Source organism: Aquarana catesbeiana, linkage group LG03 (assembly GCF_042186555.1).
Source record: "Aquarana catesbeiana isolate 2022-GZ linkage group LG03, ASM4218655v1, whole genome shotgun sequence".
NCBI classification, from domain to species: Eukaryota; Metazoa; Chordata; class Amphibia; order Anura; family Ranidae; genus Aquarana; species Aquarana catesbeiana.
This window is the reverse complement of record NC_133326.1, coordinates 218,913,567-218,932,486: the sequence shown is the minus strand read 5'-3', so window position 1 is coordinate 218,932,486 and position 18,920 is coordinate 218,913,567. Positions and strand designations below refer to the sequence as shown.

The following is an 18,920-nucleotide window of genomic DNA, read 5'->3' as shown; positions in this document are numbered from 1 at the left end:
TAACAATTAAAGATGAATTCTCGGCTCAGGGAAAACATACTGCTTGAAATGATAGCAGCCCAGAATGGATTGAGTCAAAAGTGTTGTTTGTAAAATCAGCCTATGTGGTGAGAAAAACAACTTAGTGCAGACTAATGGCCCGTTTTGTGCAGAAGCTTTAAGCGGTAGACCACTTTGCATGTTACCTAGTTAAATAATTTGATTAAAAAAAAAAAAAGAAACAAGTCCGCTAAGTTTATTTTTCATGCACCTTTTAAGTCTACTCCCTGACATGCCCCCTCTGCTGCCTGCCTATGAGTCACATGATCAGCAGAGAACATAGAAAACATGTACATCATGTAGTATACAGAGACTGAATAGGAGGCAATCATTCTAAACAAAACAAAAAGTATGAATATAGGTAGATCCTATAAATAACAGTTTATTTTTTGGAAAAGCGTTTCTTGTAAACTATCACATAGAACAAAAATAAAACAACTTAAACCTTCAGTGGGACAAAAGACCTGGGCCCTTTTAATTCACCTCCATTTTAACCATGCATAAATTTGTAGTCTATCTATCACTAGTTGCGGAGGTGCTAAACCAGGAGTGTCTAACCAAATCTGCCAAATACGATAAAATGTACGCATTGCATTATGGTGGCGATAAGCTAGTTGTTCACTAAATAGGAGGGAGTTGACATACTCAACCCACTGTTTTCTTGTAGGTACTGTAGGTGACATCCAGGACCGAGAAATCAGCTTTCTAGCTTAATACAATAGCCGATTTATCATAATATAAATACCTGGTAAGTACATTTCAGGGTCAAACATGACAACAGCGATAGACTATACAAACCTCTGCAGCTGGTGTACCCAGGAATAATGGAAGATACCGTAGTTTAAGAATCAAAAGCATGTATTTTAAATTACGTATTTTAAATAATAATTTCATATTCAACACAAACACTATTAGGCTAGTCTCTATTAATTTTATTGTGAGCCTGGAGTTTAGCTTTAACATTTCAGATTTTTTTGTATCAAAGCATAACAAAGAAAATAACCAAATTCAATTGTGTGCTAGAAGATAACGTTTTTAATACTCTAAATACATACCATCACAACCCTATCTTCTCATAAAAGGTCATTTTATGAGAACAGATTTTGAAAGTAATGCTTTCATATTTTGGATAATCCCTCCTTGAGCATCATCCTAAACAACATTATTTCAGGTAGGATGTCAAAAATCATGACACTTTTGAGCTGTTATTATTGTACATTTTTTAATCATCATTCAAATAAAATTAAAAAGGAAAAGAAATGAAACACCTGTATAGTAAATATACTGTATAACCTTAAAAATACAGTAAGCCCCAAGAAAGACCCATGTATCGTAAATGTAAGCGTGCATAACCTTAAAAATACAGCAAACGCCAAGAAAGATCCTTGTATCATAAATGTAAGCTTGCATAACCTTAAAAATACAGCAAACGCCAAGAAAGATCCATGTATCGTACATGTAAGCGTGCATAACCTTAAAAATACAGCAAGCCCCAAGAAAGATCCTTGTATCGTAAATGTAAGTGTGCATAACCTTAAAAATACAGCGAGCGCCAAGGAAGATCTAATTACAGCCATCATCATTTTTTACATAACAGACATACATATTAATCTATATTAACCAGTAACTGCATAAAAGTAGGCTCTGGTACTGTGTGAATGGGTACAAAGAGGAGTCAAAGTGCAATGTGATATGTAGTAACTCTGGATAATTCTGGTTTTGCTTTTCAGTTAAAAAGGGTTGACACAATAACAGCTCTCACATGTCTTATTTTTTTTTTGCTTACAAGGCAGTGTACAATTCACATGGAATAAAATAGACTCTTTGTCCAAAAAGAAATGAGTGGTCATCTACAGTACTTCAGGTGTACCGACTACTTTTCTCCTAGAATCAATAAAGCTTTTTGAAAGGATAAGTAATTATCCAGAAACTGTATTTAAAGTGCACACACAGTATATGTTTTGAGACTTAGCGAGCAGCCTGATCATATGAATATAGTATTGTTTAGACTGAAAGGAAATCTGTACTGCCAGAAATACAGTATGCAGGCGGACATTGCTGACTTCAGCTTCAAAAAAAGATGATGGTCTCCTAGCGGTCCTGTTAGATCTAATGGCCTCTATATTTTTTGAATTACTGACCTGGAACAAGCATGCAAATCATGCAAGCATGTATGACTTCACCTGTAGCATGCTTGTCACAAGGGGGAGTTATTTAGAAAGCAAGGTAATTAGCATGACCAGATAGAGGCTTTTGTTCTGAGATGACATTTTTCAGGGAAATGGAATATGGGTAGCAACAGATAATTGTGTAGGATCTACTCTGGCTGTATGGTGGCATTGTTCTGGGTGTGCCACAGTTCTATTCTGCTTTTATAAAGAAAAGGTCTGGCTTTGCAGTGGCATAGCTATGACCCTTGGAAACACGGTTCTTGGCATAAAACAGCTCTGTTCAGGCTTTAGGGTGGTAGGGTCTGCTCACTCTTCTGACCTGAATAGGTCTTTGGTGGAACAGCATTGGCAAAAGGTACACATTTTTTTCTATTAGAAAAAAATTCACATCAGTCTCTCTCATAAGAGTTTATGTAAAAAACAGACCTCTACAAATGCAGTTCTTCACTTCACTGATGGGACTGGGCAGCACTTTGGTTTTCATGATAGCAAAGGGAAACACATCTGCCCTTTTAATTACCATATACATGTCCAGAGTCCCTCAGGAGATAATAGGATGTGATTTGTAGAAATATAAGCCCTAATTTCCAATGGACGTTGTGCTTGTATGAGTCAGAGTGAAAGGGAGGTCATCTTCCCTGCCATGGAGACCAGAATACTAACAGCTCTGGTAGAGGGGAACCAATTGTTTATAAGAACTCTGATTTTTACTTATGTTAAGGAGGGGTAGCAGTGGCTGTGGAGGACATATCTATATTTTATTAGAAAAAGTGGACCAATTGTTTAATATTTATTGCAATGCCATGTCTGTAAAAATTCAATTACCTCTAAAATGATAGTAAAGGTTCATTTTTTGTTTTTTAAATAACAAACATATTTTACTTACCTGCTCTTTGCAGTGGTATTGCACAAAGCAGCCCCGATCCTCTTCTTATCGGGTCCCTCGCCGGTGCTCCTGGCTCCTCCCCCTTGACCAGTGCCTCCAATGGCAAGCCGCTTGCTATGGGGGCAATGGTGTGTGCTCGCTCCTAAACCTGGCTCTATGCGTCTGTAAGACACAGAGCCATGGATTGGTCCCGCCCCACTCTTTCCTCATTGGCTGACTGGCTGTGATTGACAGCAGCAGGAGCCAATGACTCCCGCTGCTGTCTTAGCCAATGAGGAGAGACACAGGACAGCCGAGGCTCCCGTGCACATTGCTGGTTTGAAAGAGGGCTCAGGTGAGTATTGGGGGGGGGGACAGCACATGGAAGGTTTTTTTACCTTCATGCATGCAATGCTTGAAGGTAAAAAATCTTCAGCTTTACAACCACTTTAACTATTTATGGATCCTTATATCTTGAGGGTTAACTATTGTATTAAAATGTGTTCTCAATTCATCCAGCTTACTTTGGACTTGTGATTTATATATCAATATTTGAAAAAAAATATACACTATCATTTTAATCTGAAATTGGAGCTAAACCTTTCTATCTTTTGAAGATGATGCCATCTGAAGCTGGCCATACACTATACATTTTGATTGTTCAGATTTACCAAAAAATGTCAATGGAGGACACACCTAAACAAGCCATTACATTTGTATAAAATCAGACCCTTGCACTACATAGTTGATCTAGTGTAGCAGACGTCACCAAACATCTCGAAGAATAGGAAAATCAAAGCAAAAAATTATAGGTAAGTAGTAGGATAAAGCATGAGGAGATGTCAACAATTAATCAGTACACAGGAGATGTAGATAGAAGTTTGTACACAGTGATTAAAAATATCAAGGGACGGGGATAGTAAGCACTAGGGTCATCAGTTCAGATTCGAATGACAACACTACTCGCATAAAGTTTGCATTATCTTTCTGTGCTTGCATGCATTTCCTCTGGGTACTCTGCTTTCCTCCCACACACCAAAGACATGCTGGTAGACTAATTAGCTTCTGTGTAAATTGGCATTAGACATTGACATTAGATGGAAAGCTCTTGAGGGCAGGGTCTGATGTGAATGTAATATATATATCATATAGATATATATATCTATATATATCTATAGATATATACACAGTGGGGACGGAAAGTATTCAGACCCCCTTAAATTTTTCACTCTTTGTTACATTGCAGCCATTTGCTAAAATCATTTAAGTTCATGTTTTCCCTCATTAATGTACACACAGCACCCCATATTGACAGAAAAACACAGAATTGTTGACATTTTTGCAGATTTATTAAAAAAGAAAAACTGAAATATCACATGGTCCTAAGTATTCAGACCCTTTGCTCAGTATTTATTAGAAGCACCCTTTTGATCTAATACAGCCATGAGTCTTTTTGGGAAACATGCAACAAGTTATTTACACCTGGATTTGGGGATCCTCTGCCATTCCTCCTTGCAGATCCTCTCCAGTTCTGTCAGGTTGGACGGTAAACGTTGGTGGACAGCCATTTTTAGGTCTCTCCAGAGATGCTCAATTGAGTCTAAGTCAGGGCTCTGGCTGGGCCATTCAAGAACAGTCACGGAGTTGTTGTGAAGCCATCCCTTTGTTATTTTAGCTGTGTGCTTAGTGTCATTGTCTTGTTGGAAGGTAAACCTTCGGCCCAGTCTGAGGTCCTGAGCACTCTGGAGAAGGTTTTCGTCCAGGATATCCCTGTACTTGGCCGCATTCATCTTTCCCTTGATTGCAACCAGTCGTCCTGTCCCTGCAGCTGAAAAACACCCCCACAGCATGATGCTGCTACCACCATGCTTCACTGTTGGGACTGTATTGGACAGGTGATGAGCAGTCCCTGGTTTTCTCCACACATACCACTTAGAATTAAGGCCAAAAAGTTCTATCTTGGTTTCATCGGACCAAAGAATCTTATTTCTCACCATCTTGGAGTCCTTCAGGTGTTTTTTGGCAAACTCCATGTAGGCTTTCATGTGACTTGCCCTGAGAAGAGGCTTCCGTCGGGCCACTCTGCCATAAATCCCCAACTGGTGGAGGGCTGCAGTGATGGTTGAGTTTCTACAACTTTCTCCCATCTCCCGACTGCATCTCTTTGGGTTCTTCTTTACCTCTCTCACCAAGGCTCTTCTCCCCCGATAGCTCAGTTTGGCCGGATGGCCAGCTCTAGGAAGGGTTCTGTTCGTCCCAAACGTCTTCCATTTAAGGATTCTGGAGGCCACTGTGCTCTTAGGAACCTTAAATGCAGCAGAATTTTTTTGTAACCTTGGCCAGATCTGTGCCTTGCCACAATTCTTTCTCTGAGCTCTTCAGGCAGTTCCTTTGACCTCATGATTCTCATTTGCTCTGACATGCACTGTGAGCTGTAAGGTCTTATATAGACAGGTGTGTGGCTTTCCTAATCAAGTCCAATCAGTATAATCAAACACAGCTGGACTCACATGAAGGTGTAGAACCAGTTAAAGTTAAATATATGAGTGTCACAGCAAAGGGTCTGAATACTTAGGACCATGTGATATTTCAGTTTTTCTTTTTTAATGAATCTGCAAAAATGTTAACAATTCTGTGTTTTTCTGTCAATATGGGGTGGTGTGTGTACATTAATGAGGAAAAAAAATGAACTTAAATGATTTTAGCAAATGGCTGCAATATAACAAAGAGTGAAAAATTTAAGGGGGTCTGAATACTTTCCGTCCCCACTGTATATATATATATATATATATATATATATATATATATATATATATATATAAAAGAGTGGGAGTTGGTAACATGGGAGGATGCCAGAATCAAACCATCTAAAATATATATATTGTGGCATTGGGACCCTGTGCTACCTGGAATATTGCTGGTTTACATCAGAGTTTGGAGAGAAAGGCACGCTGATTGCACAGCTGTGTGCTGGGCTATTTAGTTGTGACCTGGCTATGGCTCAGGGCCTCACCTGACAGACAGGAAGTCAGTGCATGGGAGTCAGGTGGACTCCCATTCCTCTGCAGGAGTCAGAGACTGCATGGGTGCAGCCAGAGCATGCATGTCTGCAGGAGGCAGATGTACTTTGTGACAGAGCAGCAAGGCACTGATCAGGAGTAAGCTAGGAGAGAGCTTAACTCAAGGAAACCCTTTTGTTCTAAGAAGCAGACCTAAGGTCTAGGCTACAGGCCTGAAGCAGTCATATGGCAATAACGTAAGCCAGGAAGCTGTAAGAGAGAGTGTCACCAGAGGTATAGTGTGGGTACCAAACAGGGACACAGTTACAGGGTCAAGAGGACCGAGGTCAACATCTGAACAGCAGTGCTGACCAGAGAGTAAGGTGGCTCAGTATTTTCTATTTATTTCATTATTGCTTTGTGAAAGAAACCCCTGCGTGGGAATCCTGGATGGACTGTTTTTCTTTTACTTCAATAAATATGGGCCAAAAAAGCCCTTAAACTGCATATCTGGCGTAGACTCAGCTCACTGGAAAGCTCTACACTGAAGCTAAATAACCCCCAATACCACAATATATACATATACACACATAGTATGTGTATACTGTATACATGCTTTGGCGTATACATGGGGACAGGGAACCAGGGACAGACAAGTACAGTAAAACACTAGTGTAGAAAACAATAAAACATTTAATGAATCCTAAAAGCAACAGGGAGCCAGTGCAGCAACTGTCTTGGGGCAGTAGTGTGAGTAAAGCAGCTGGCAAAGCAAATCTACCAGATGCATTTATAATAGACTGAAGTGGTGCCAAAAAAGGTAAATATGAAACCTAGTGTGAAGAATTGCAATCCATAGTTTAGTGTTTTCATTACAAGGTGAGACTGGATGAGAAAAACAGCCCAATTTATGAATCAGAGAGGAACCTTCTTACTGTATCAGAAGGAAAACCTAATTATAAGCACCAGTAGTTAAGCACTGTAATCTAGCCAAGAAGATAATCACATGCAAATAAATAGAATCCTAATAACAGCCTCAAAGCACACATACAAAAGACAAAATGAGGAGTTCCAGTACTACAGATTACAGTGAACTGTGCTAATAGTTTCCAATAGCTCTTAAGAACACAAATAAAATTATACAATTGCCTAGCTTCAAGTTTACAAACTGTCTTGGGGCAAAAAACATGCTGCAATATAGTTTTATTGTCTTTCAAAAAGAAAATGTCAAGCCTTGTCTCCTGTACCAGCTAAACTCCATCTTATGCGCTAAATAAATCACACACTGAGAACTGTGTTCATTTTTACATATTATTTAACTAACAAACTAGTAACAAATATGAAATGGTGCTGTGTAAACAATACAAAGTTTAGACAAGGTGACAGTCGGTTGTAATTTTCCTACCTTAGTTACTGCATTAGGCTTATTACGTAAATACAAATGCAGTTAACATTCAGAAAACATAAAAAAGGGGGCACATCAGCATTATTCATAGTAGTCATAACGATGAAAAATGGTACTCAGTGGTCTCATAGTCTCTCTTTTTTTGTGGACTAGGAAATTAAAGAAAGCAACTGACTAGTTACTCATAGACAACACATCTACTTCCATAGGCATCACTAGATGCCCTGGGTTTAGCAACAGTTCTAATTCAGCTCCATCTAGCAGAGTGACTTATGCTGGCCATACACTATACGAAAAAACAGCCGAAATTCGGTCATTTAGACAGTTTCGTTTTTTTCGGCCAGTTAATGGGCACAAAATTGATAACCGTTGGGACGTTTTTGAGCCGAAAAAAACGCAGGACAAGTTTGAAAATTTTCTGCAGAACGAACGATAAATTGAAAGGTTAATGTGTTTCCCGTCCGAACTGTCTGCACTAGGTATATGTAAAAAAAAAAAACTAACAAAAAATGCAATCATTTATGTCCACTGAAAGATTTATCAGTCATTACATGTGGCACTATCGTTTGCGCTCACGGCCAAATATTCGTTTTTCGAAAATGGGTTTGGCCGATTTTTCGTATAGTGTATGGCCAGCATTACTCTGTTCTATGTTAGCCTTGCCATGTGAAGGGATATCAAGCCCCAGATGCTACCTGCATAATTCCAACTCAACATTGCAAAGTTTTATGGAGGTGGGAGAAAGCGATGTGGGACCAATGCAATATTTCTCAGTTAACTAAACCTTTCTTCCACTGAACACTAATGAAAGGGGGCCAGTGAGCACCTACATGTAATTGATCACTCACCACTGATCACCAAGGTAAAAGAGCATTCCCCACTTGTCATCAACATGAAGTGATCACTGACCACAAACTTTATAGGGAGCACTCGGCACTAACCACCAATGATAAGAGGGCAGTCACCACTGACCACGGTTTAAGAGGGCACTTACAACTGGCCAACACCACTGACCATCAAAGTATACATGGGCACTGACCACCAACATAACAAAGCGTTAACTCCTAACTGCTGCACTTTGCAAGTTGTGCTGTGCACTACATAATCCTGACTCCTGCACTTTAAAAGCTTTGTTTTAAATTACATATTCCTGACCTCTGTACTGTACAAGGGATGTAGTATTATACATTGTCCTGACAATTTCACCATACACATTAGGGGTGCGCATCTTCACTGGTCTCACGATTCGATTTGATTACGATTATCTGGTCAACGATTCGATTCCGTGATGCATCACGATGCATCACAATTACCGACGAGCTCCCACTTCCACTTGGGCCGCCTAGGCGGCCCTTCCACCCTGCAATCTTCTGGGACACATCACAGTTCCCAAAAGATTGCCCGGCTATGCAGGACAGCGCAGTGAGACATGCGCACCCGGCTGTGAAGCTGCAAGCTGTCACAGCCGGATGCCCACAGTAGTATTGCCAGCGCCGTGGACAGGCGGGGGAGACAAGGGAGGGTTTGGGTGACCACGTCGCTGGATTGTGGGACAGGTGAGTGTCTTTTTATTAAAAGTCAGAAGATGCACTTTTTTTTGTAGCTGCTGACTTAATAAACAAAAAAATGACTGGAACTCTGCTTTGAATTAAAAATAACCTCACTCCCTTGAAAAGTGCACTAATCCGGTGCACTACAGCGTACAGAGATTCACACACACACGGCTGCTTGGAGGTCAGAAGGGATAGAATCCACAGATGACAAACAACCCTGTGAAGTTCCCTGTACTGTCTCTGTGCTGACCAGTGGCAGCTGGTGCTCAAAATATTTTTGGGGGGTGCAAACAAACTGAAAAATACTGAACCTCCCCCATCAAATGCAGCCTCACTGTGCCCATCAAATGCAGCCACTGTGCCCATCAAACGCAGCCTCACTGTGCCCATCAAACGCAGCCTCACTGTGCCCATCAAACGCAGCCACTTGTGCCCGTCAAACGCAGCCACCTGTGCCCGTCAAATGCAGCCAACTGTGCCCGTCAAACGCAGCCACCTGTGCCCGTCAAACGCAGCCATCTGTGCCCATCAAATGCAGCCACTTGTGCCCAAACGCAGCCACTTGTGCCCGTCAAACGCAGCCACCTGTGCCCGTCAAACGCAGCCACCTGTGCCTGTCAAATGCAGCCACCTGTGCCCGTCAAACACAGCCACTTGTGCCCAAACACAGCCACTTGTGCCCATCAAACGCAGCCACTTGTGCCCATCAAACGCAACCACCTGTGCCCGTCAAACGCAGCCACCTGTGCCCATTAAATGCAGCCATCACTAACCACCCCCCCACCACCACAATGCACGGGCCACCACTGGTGCTGACAGTTCCTTGGCATTCCTGTTTGCACCTTCCAGCACATTAGGAGTTAACAGTGGAATGTGCACAGGATAGCCAGAGACCTGTCAGCATGGAGCGTGAGGTGTAAGGTTACTGCTTTTAAAGTTACTTACTTTTAATAAATGTTGTGTTACTATGGATGATGTGCCCCGCTGTATGTGATTTTTAAAAAACTATGTCACTTCATACCGAATTTCCCCGTAATACGATGCGATCCCGCTCATGTGACTCCCGGCCCCTCCTGCCCCTCTCCGCTCTCCTCTCACGTGTCTCCTGAGTCCTGACGTCAGTGGGGAATTCTCGGCCCTGCCCGCTGACGTCAGGACTCAGGAGACATGTGAGAGGAGAGGGGCGGGACGGGACGGGAGTCACATGAGCGGGATCGTATCTTACTACGGGGAAATTCGGTATGAAGTGACATACTGTATTTATTGGCGTATAACACTCACTTTTTCACCATGAAATAGCAAATAGCTATGTGCGTGTTATACGCCAATACTTCAATTTTAGCTGCCTCGGAGGGGACAGGGAGGAGGGCGGGACGAGCGCCATCAGATTACATACAGTGAGAATCTCCTGTTTACTTGGCGGCCTCTGTAATAGGAAGTCCCATCTCCTGGGCCGCCATTGGACCACTGTTCTGCCTATCATAGGAGATTCTCACTGTATGTAATCTGTCGGCGCTCGTCCCGCCCCCTCCCTGTCCCATCTAGGCTGCAGATGGGCATCGATCAGGCTGCACTGATGGCAATGGTGAGGCTGCTGCATTGATGGCAATGGTGAGGGTGCTGCATTGATGGCAATGGTGAGGCTGCAGATGGGCATTGATCAGGCTGCATTGATGGCAATGGTGAGGCTGCAGATGGGCGCTGACCCTTATTTTGCTTCAAAGTTCCTTATTTAAATTTTTTTTTTTTTCCTGAAACTTCACTCTTAAAATGAATGTGCGTGTTATACGCCTGAGCATGTTATACGCCGATAAATACGGTAGTTTTTTAAAAAGCACATACAGCGGGGGCACATCATCCATAGCAACACAACATTTATTAAAAGAAAGTCATTTTAAAAATACGCTCCGAGCGCTTTCCCGGGAGGGGCGGGGCTAGTCGTAATGACGTCACCCGACATTGATTTTCCGGTCGTTATGCATTGATGACGCATCGAGGACACCCGAATCGCGATGCATCGATGCAACAATTAATTTCAGCACCCCTAATACACATCATGTTGTACGTTACATTATTCTGACTGAATATTTTATGTTGTACATAAATGATCCTTTATACTGAGGTTTATATGTGTCTGTGAGACTCTCACTTCTTGTCCTGTAATAAAAGAATATTTTTTGGGTACAAGACTGCGGTATTTGTGTGCAGTGTATACAGCAAGTAGGATTGGGTTCTCTTTAGGCCACTCACACTGTTAGGTGCAATCTTGCCATGCCCATTGTTCACTGGTGACTTCATCTCCTCAATGCGCCCAGGTCCTCTACAATCCTAGCAATGGCCCTTCCTACTTGCCTTATCTTTAGCATCCATACTGAAGGTCCACCTCTTACCACTTGTGCAGGAAATAATCACAAGTAGCACGCAACAAACTGATGAACATTATAGCTCTTATGTGTGATGATTACACTTACCTTGTTTAGGAGAGACTGTATAGCTTTCTGCTGGCTTTCCTTGCCAGCATCTATTTTGTGTCTGCCAATAGATGAGATCAGCTGGGTCTCTTGTTCCAGTAGTGCACAGAGAGCAGCTTTCCTTTCAGCACCCGAATATTGTTGGTTTATACGCTCCACTTCTTCCTTTCTCCATACTATAAATAATATGCACAGAGGAATTAAACACACTGAAACTAAAGAAAAAGATAATAAATACAACTTCCACCAACAAATGCCATGAGAAAATTTGAATATATTAATCACTGCCCCCCTTAGAAAACAGTATCACCGGCCAATCAGATGTCACAGAAATAACAACTGAGTGTGTATAAGGCAGGTCATAGATGAGTAGAAAAATCTAAATTTCCATCCAATTTAACATGCAACAGTCCCATAATTGTATTGGAATTATTTCAGTAAAATTGCAATCATTTTCAACATCAATCAATCGATTTCTTCTGCTCACTTGTATTTCATTTTTATTTTTTATTCAAACTAGTAACCTATTAACAATTAAAAAATGGTTCTAAAAAAAAAAAATCAAAACAAACATGTTAATTTGTTCAGTTTCCATGGCGGCATGAAAATCACCTGTCGTAGCGGACACACTAACTATGCAAAAATCGAGCGATCGGTCAGTGGACCAGAATTTTCAGTTGTTTTTCTAATCATCTATGGTCTGCATAAGACATAATAATTTACAAAAATATTTTGGAACAGTGATAAAACCTGAACGAACTGATAAGCTATAACTTTGCTAGGTACATTGTTTTCTGAGCTTCACATTATTTATAAGGCATAACTGCATTTTTTTTTTTTTTTTTTTGGTTTTGGTATGTTTTCGTGAGGTAAAATTGCATGTTTTTCACCAAGTGTAGAATGTTTCAGCTTGTCCCTATGTTTGCCCTATGTTTTTAAAAAGTCCCTAAGTCAATTTCTTGCTTTCCAGACTTGCTTAGATTTCTAGAAGCCTTTTCTCCTGGCTGTACAGATATCTTTGTTTTTAAGGTCACGTTTTTCAATTATTCACTATAAAAATCTTAAATCATAAAAACGTGGCCTTTGGAAAGCTGAAAGCTAAGCTGATGATAAATGTCACTATTACATTATTATTACAAAAGATAGCCTTAGTGAGGGGCCTTGACATATTTTGAATCTATTTCAAGAAAATGGCCTGAAATGAATCATTCTGTTTTGCGCATACAAAGCTGATTAATTGGCACCGGGAACATAGACATATGAACAATTTTAAGGCTTATGCACACAAAATATGCTTTTTTTTTTTTTTTTTCTTTTCAGAGATACAATCAACACATTCTACAGTTCTGACATACTGTATGTCTATATGCACAGATTGTTCACCTATATGGTAAATACTGTCATGTGTCCACAGTGCTCAGCATTGTTGTACATGGAAGAAGTAGGTCTCAGCAAATCCACGGGGGGGGGGGGGGTGGGTGATATCTATGAATCATTTTAAACCCACTTGAGGTTGCCATCTCCCCAAATGGAAAAGCAATATTCCAAGGGGGTAAGTTTTGCTGTCTCAGGAAAAATTGTACTTTGGATGAGGATTATATATCTCAAAGCCATTATAGCATTTTTCCTGGGCAAAGGCTATACTCAGGAGATGGTAGATGAAGCATACCAAGCATATCTCGTACCACACCCAAGACACATAGACATAACAGGTGAAGATCCTTTTCCAGACATTGTATTCAATGAATTCATTACATTTCATTATTATTATTGACATATGTAGGATATTATCAAAAAACATTGGACCACTTTATTAGAAGACCCAAACTTGGCCCTGTCTCTTAAAACGCACCACCACTAAACTGCAATCGAAAGACCTCTACAGCTTCTTTGATAATCTTGTCCCTAAAAGGTCTTTGCAAGTGAAGCATTTTCTTTTTCTGCACTGGTAGGCCCCTACCTACCAATGCAGAAAAAGAACATGCTTCACTTGCAAATATATTCTACATAGGCAGAAAACATTCCTAGGAAAAAATGGCAAAATATATCTGCTTTCTATAATTGTCATACAAATGTTGTTATTTGTTGCCTTTTGTGCCCATGTGGTTTATTAAGTTGGGTATACCATCAACGCCTTTGGGAGCAGGTTTGAGGAGCACCATAGGTTTATATGCACTGAATTATAGGTTGCTCCTTATTTATGGCTGTGAATGTATAACGTTTTCAGCCAAAGGTTCATAATTCACGAATTTCACAAATCCTGGGGATTTTCTGGAAACACATGGCAACAGTGAACCCATACCTTTTCCATAGGCAGCAAACAAAAACTGAGGTGAGGGCCGAGGTCTCTCTGGAAATTACAGATCATCTTGGTAATGTTTTTTTCCAAGGATGACCTAAGATTTACTAGGTTAAATGGTACTAACCATGAAGTATATTTAGAGTGACAGTTCGAGGGTGATGTTACACTCACTCAGTACATTATACTTACACTCAAGAGCATGGTAGAGTAACTCAAAATCTTCCTTAGTCTTCGGATTCATTCGACGTTCATAATCTTTTCTCAGTCTTTCTTCTCTCTCTTCCATCTTTCGCAATTCCTCCCTTTCTTCCCATTGCAGTCTCAGCATTTTATCCTCTCTAAGCTGCTCCACCACTTTTTTGGCATGAAATCGTCGAAAGTAAGTCTGTATCACTATGACCTGAATGACAACGATTCTTACATTGTGCAAAAAAACAGAAAAAAACTGACCAAAACAGCACAACCTTTTTTTTTTTTTCTTTTTTTTTACAATTCTGTGTTTTTGCCTGTTCCCTACTACATATTGTGCTGAATGTGCCCTATTTTTACCCAGGACCCCTGCTGCCCCCCACTCCCCTCCTCCCTTCGAGTGCAAGCCAGGTTGTGGACAGTGGTGTAGCATCTGAGTAAAACAGGGTGGTCCTTGGCAGTGGATGACCAAAACTCTGAATCACAGCTAGTTTCTATACTTTGGAATTCCTGGCACTGCAAATGTATCCTCATTGGTTTCAACATCATCATCATCAACATCATAACTTGTCATATATATTTTTTACAGTTGTCATTTGGCAAAATCAATTTATAAAATATGAGATTTCTTTGCTTTCCCTACTTGTGTGTGTCTGAGGTGGTGGTCTGTAGTCTTTCAAACAAAAAGCCTTTGTGGGCTAGCATAAGTCACACAAGACTTTGAAAAAAAATTTCAGGAATTCAATGACATTGCAGAGCAATGGTTGGGCAACTGACTTTCCAAGAAAATGTGTGCATCTTTTTATCTACTGTAGGTCTATTACAGGGACCATACGCTCTGGATTTTGCATGACATGTACACTAAACTACTGCTACTAAACTACTAAACTTTACAAAATATTGTTGATGCCCAGCAGCAATGTAGCCCGGACTGTTAACATGCTACGTGCTTTATTGCTTTATTGCTAGGGCCTCTCTATGGTAAACAAATGGATCAAAGATCAAAGAAATTGGAATGCCTTCAAAAAATGTTGTAGTTATTTTTAATGGCACAGGCATAGCACACAAACACACACAAATTCAATCACTTACTGCTCTCAGTCTTCTGGCATGATACTCATCTGCTGTAACATATTTTGAGGGCTGTAAGAGTTTGTCAGTTATATTTGATACATAGTGACCGATTTTTGTCATTTGTGTGGACATTGTATTCCTTGACTGCTGAGTCTTGTTCTTTTGAAACACAGTCTGTAGAGAAAATAAAACTAATTATTAGAAAAACTGGGCACAAAAACCGTTGAATCTACAGGTGGCTTTTAAAATGCTGAACCATAGAAAACTGTTTAGTTGTTTAGTGGTCCAAAATGTAATGTTTTCAAAAGATGACTACAATGGTTTTGAATTACTTTTCTTCTGATGTATTTGTACTATTTAAAGAGGAGGTCCGCCCACCCCTGCAACAATTTAAAGCCAGCAGCTACACATACTGCAGCTGTTGACTTTTAATAATAGGACACTTACCTGTCCTGGAGTCCAGCGATGTTGGTATCGCAGCTAACGTTTCCATCAGCTGTCGGGTGCTGCTGCTGCCATTGCGGGTAAGGGAATCCGGTAGTGAAGCATTATGGCTTCAGCCAGGTCCCTAATGCACATGTGTGAGGCACCACTGCGCTCTCCTACTGCCTGGCCGCGTGGGAAGGAGGAAGGAGCCAAGCTGCTGACATAATTCGCCGCGACCCAGTCTCCCGAAAGTGGAGACAGGATATCTGTCAAAGCAGAAGCTGATCGGCGAGAGGTGGTCAATGGATGTCTGCCCACACCCGCTGATCAGACACAGAAGCGAGAGCTCAGTTCTGTCAGCAGGGATGTGGTGGATTTTGTTTCCCTGCAAAGCACATCCCTTAGTAAAAACAGCACATGGTAAACACACAAACACTGGTTAGGCACACATTTGCAATGGATGTCTGCCCACACCCGCTGATCAGACACAGAAGCGAGAGCTCAGTTCTGTCAGCAGGGATGTGGTGGATTTTGTTTCCCTGCAAAGCACATCCCTTAGTAAAAACAGCACATGGTAAACACACAAACACTGGTTAGGCACACATTTTACTTTTTGATCGCCCTAGATGTTTAACCCCTTCCCACTCAGTGTCATTAGTACAGTGAGTGCATATTTTTATCACTACTCCTGCCGGCGGGAACTCCTTGCCCTTAAAGCAGAGTTCCACCCAAAAGTGAAACTACTGCTTTAAGCACTCCTCACCCCCTTATATGCCACATTTGGCATGTAAATTTTGTTTGGGAGTGGGTACCTCATTTTGACAGATACCCAGCTCCCACTTCCGCTTGGCTGCCTAGGTGACTCCTCTTCTCTCCCTCCCTGCAATCTCCTGGGACACGTCACAGGTCCCAGAAGATTGCCTGGCCACTGAGAAGCCGCAAGCTGTCACAGCTGGGTGCTCACACTTGCAATGAAGGAGCCACGGAGAGGAGTGGGAGAGGAGCGAGGCTTCGGGCGGCCGAATCGCTGGACCATGGGACAGGTGAATGTCTGTTTATTAAAAGTCAGCAGCTACACTTTTTGTGGAACTTCGCTTTAAATCTCCTATTTATATACCCATGCATCTCTTTCCAATTCCCCATCACATCTCCTCTCTTTCAAACTTCTCCTTCTTACACCAAACCCCCCCTCCCACACTTTTTTTTTTTTTCTTTTTCTCTGTCATATATACCCAATCAATTTTCTATCTAGCATAGTAGGAGTACTTCATTGGCAATAGCATATCTTCCGCTTCACCGCCGCCACTTCATACTCCCACCCTCCCTTCACGTTAACAAGGTGCACTTTCCTCTCCAGGAGTAGGATGCTGAGTGCCGTTTTACTTTGTATTTACCCTTAAGACAAGGCTCTTCACCCTTCTTTCTTGTTTTATATAAAAATGCTTCGGGGATACGTTCCTATAGTATAATAATACAGAGCCTCACCATTGAATTTGCAGTATCCCCTTGGTTTTTGACACACTGTTAGGCTATAACCATTTATGTACATGAATGTATAATGAGAGTTTATCTTGTTTTTATCTACCTTCCTTGCAGATATATTTCCTTACCCCTTTCTTATGTTGTAATTCTGGTTTTGCAAATATATCATTACAATGTACAAACGACATTTCTTTGTATTGTGCACAAAATATATTTCCAATCAAATATGTTTGAATTAAAAAAAAAAAAAAAAGCTTTCATTCAGTGAATTTTAAAAATCAAGCATCTCCAGCTGTGCCTATTGTATTTTGACAGCTGCCTGTCAAAATACCCAAATAGTATCTGCATCTGACTGGATGCAGAATCTGTTCAGCCAACAATTTTCTGCCCAGCTCCTTTGAATTTTCAATTGATGGATGTCTGTCTGGCGGTGCCCTGTCAAACATCTCCAGCACGTCAACCGGCAATTGAAGGAGCCGGGTGGAAAATTGATGGCTACGTGAAAGATCTAAGGGACATGTGTACCCTAAAACAGTAGGTGTTTTAGTCAGAGAGTTGTTCTCCGGACTGCTTGCAGAGCTTTGCCATTTGTACCTCAACATGCCCAATCTCAGTAAGTAAGCCCTGGTTATGGTGGTTCTACTCTACCCCTAACCTTGTCTTTGTAAACTTTCATTGTTTTGTTTATATTTTTTTCATTTTTTTATAGAAACCACATGTGCCTGCTCCTGATGAGTGGCCTAAGCCACGAAACGCGTAGAGCTACTGACTGCCGTGTACCCACCTGTTTTATCAAGAATTTAAGCTATTATGTATTCCGTACCCCTTCAGGCTTAGTGAGGCCATAGGTCTTGCAGACCATATCCTTTTAAACCATTGGTATACACTTACATTGTGGTGAATCTGGGAATTTTAAAAATATTTTTTACCATATGAAACTACCATGTTATTATCAATTTATGGTTATTTTCTTGTCTTTTACATACTCTTGTTGCTACCAGCATATGTACCATGAACTGTGTTCAATGATCTCATTACCTTATGTATGTTACCTATTAACGTTACCAGGAAAATGTATGTATAATATAATGTTTAATAAAATTCCTTTATATTCACCCTATTATCCCCTTGCTGTCAAATGCTTCATACAAAGTTCCACATCCTCCGTATATGTATATATACTTTTTTCTTCCAATACAAATGGGATGGATATCTATGACCTTACCAGGCCATGATATCAATTAAAGTCCCTAGGGATGGAAATACATGGTCTTACCAGACCATGGCTTCCTGAAAGTCCCTAAATTTCCCCTTTTTCCCCCAATTTTTTTAGTCAGAGAGTTGTTATTTTTTAAAACAGCAGAGTAATTTAATAGGAAGGTACTTTTCCCGTGGAGTCCTTTCCTGAGTACGTAACTAATAATGCTCAGGGAATTATGATTATCTTGTGATTTCACAGACCTGCAGACTTGTGAACACTGGACCTTTGAAAAAATATAATCAAACAAACTTTCCTGTTTGCAATACTTCCAAGGTCAATTATGCAGCGACCGATGTGCATATGCAGGAAAAGCTCATGAAAATCAACATACCATATCATTTATATCAATTTGTAGAAACCCAACCCAGGCAGAACAAAACAAGCTTATGTAAATCTTAGCAACATACCTGGGTGTCTCTACAGAATACTTCAACTCCTTTGTCTGGTCTTTTTTTTGGCACAGTTTGTGTTCCAGCATGATGGTACACCGCTCCTGTCAACTTGTGTCGATATCCACCCAGATATGGTTTGCGGTAGTTTAATCTTTCAATTTCCACTGCTATATCCTGATACACATCTTCTCCTAATCAAAGATATAAGTGTTAAATTAAAAAAAATACAGTTTTTGATATATTTATTAATGGCTGGTATGGTGCCGTTATACCAGTCCTGTCTTTTTGCTT

At 40.8% G+C, this 18,920-nt stretch overlaps 1 protein-coding gene across 3 annotated transcripts in view; it reads right to left on the bottom strand.

Moving 5' to 3' along the window:
* IQUB (IQ motif and ubiquitin domain containing) overlaps positions 1-18,920 on the bottom strand; it is an 83,957-nt gene that overhangs the window by 15,523 nt on the left and 49,514 nt on the right. For all 3 annotated transcript variants that reach the window (XM_073619784.1, XM_073619783.1, XM_073619785.1), the window contains exons 5-8: positions 18,645-18,820; positions 15,087-15,242; positions 13,995-14,205; positions 11,504-11,679 (exon numbers count right to left, since the gene is read on the bottom strand). In XM_073619784.1, coding sequence (XP_073475885.1) covers positions 11,504-11,679; positions 13,995-14,205; positions 15,087-15,242; positions 18,645-18,820 — 719 coding nt within the window. The remainder of the gene's footprint in view (positions 1-11,503; positions 11,680-13,994; positions 14,206-15,086; positions 15,243-18,644; positions 18,821-18,920) is intronic.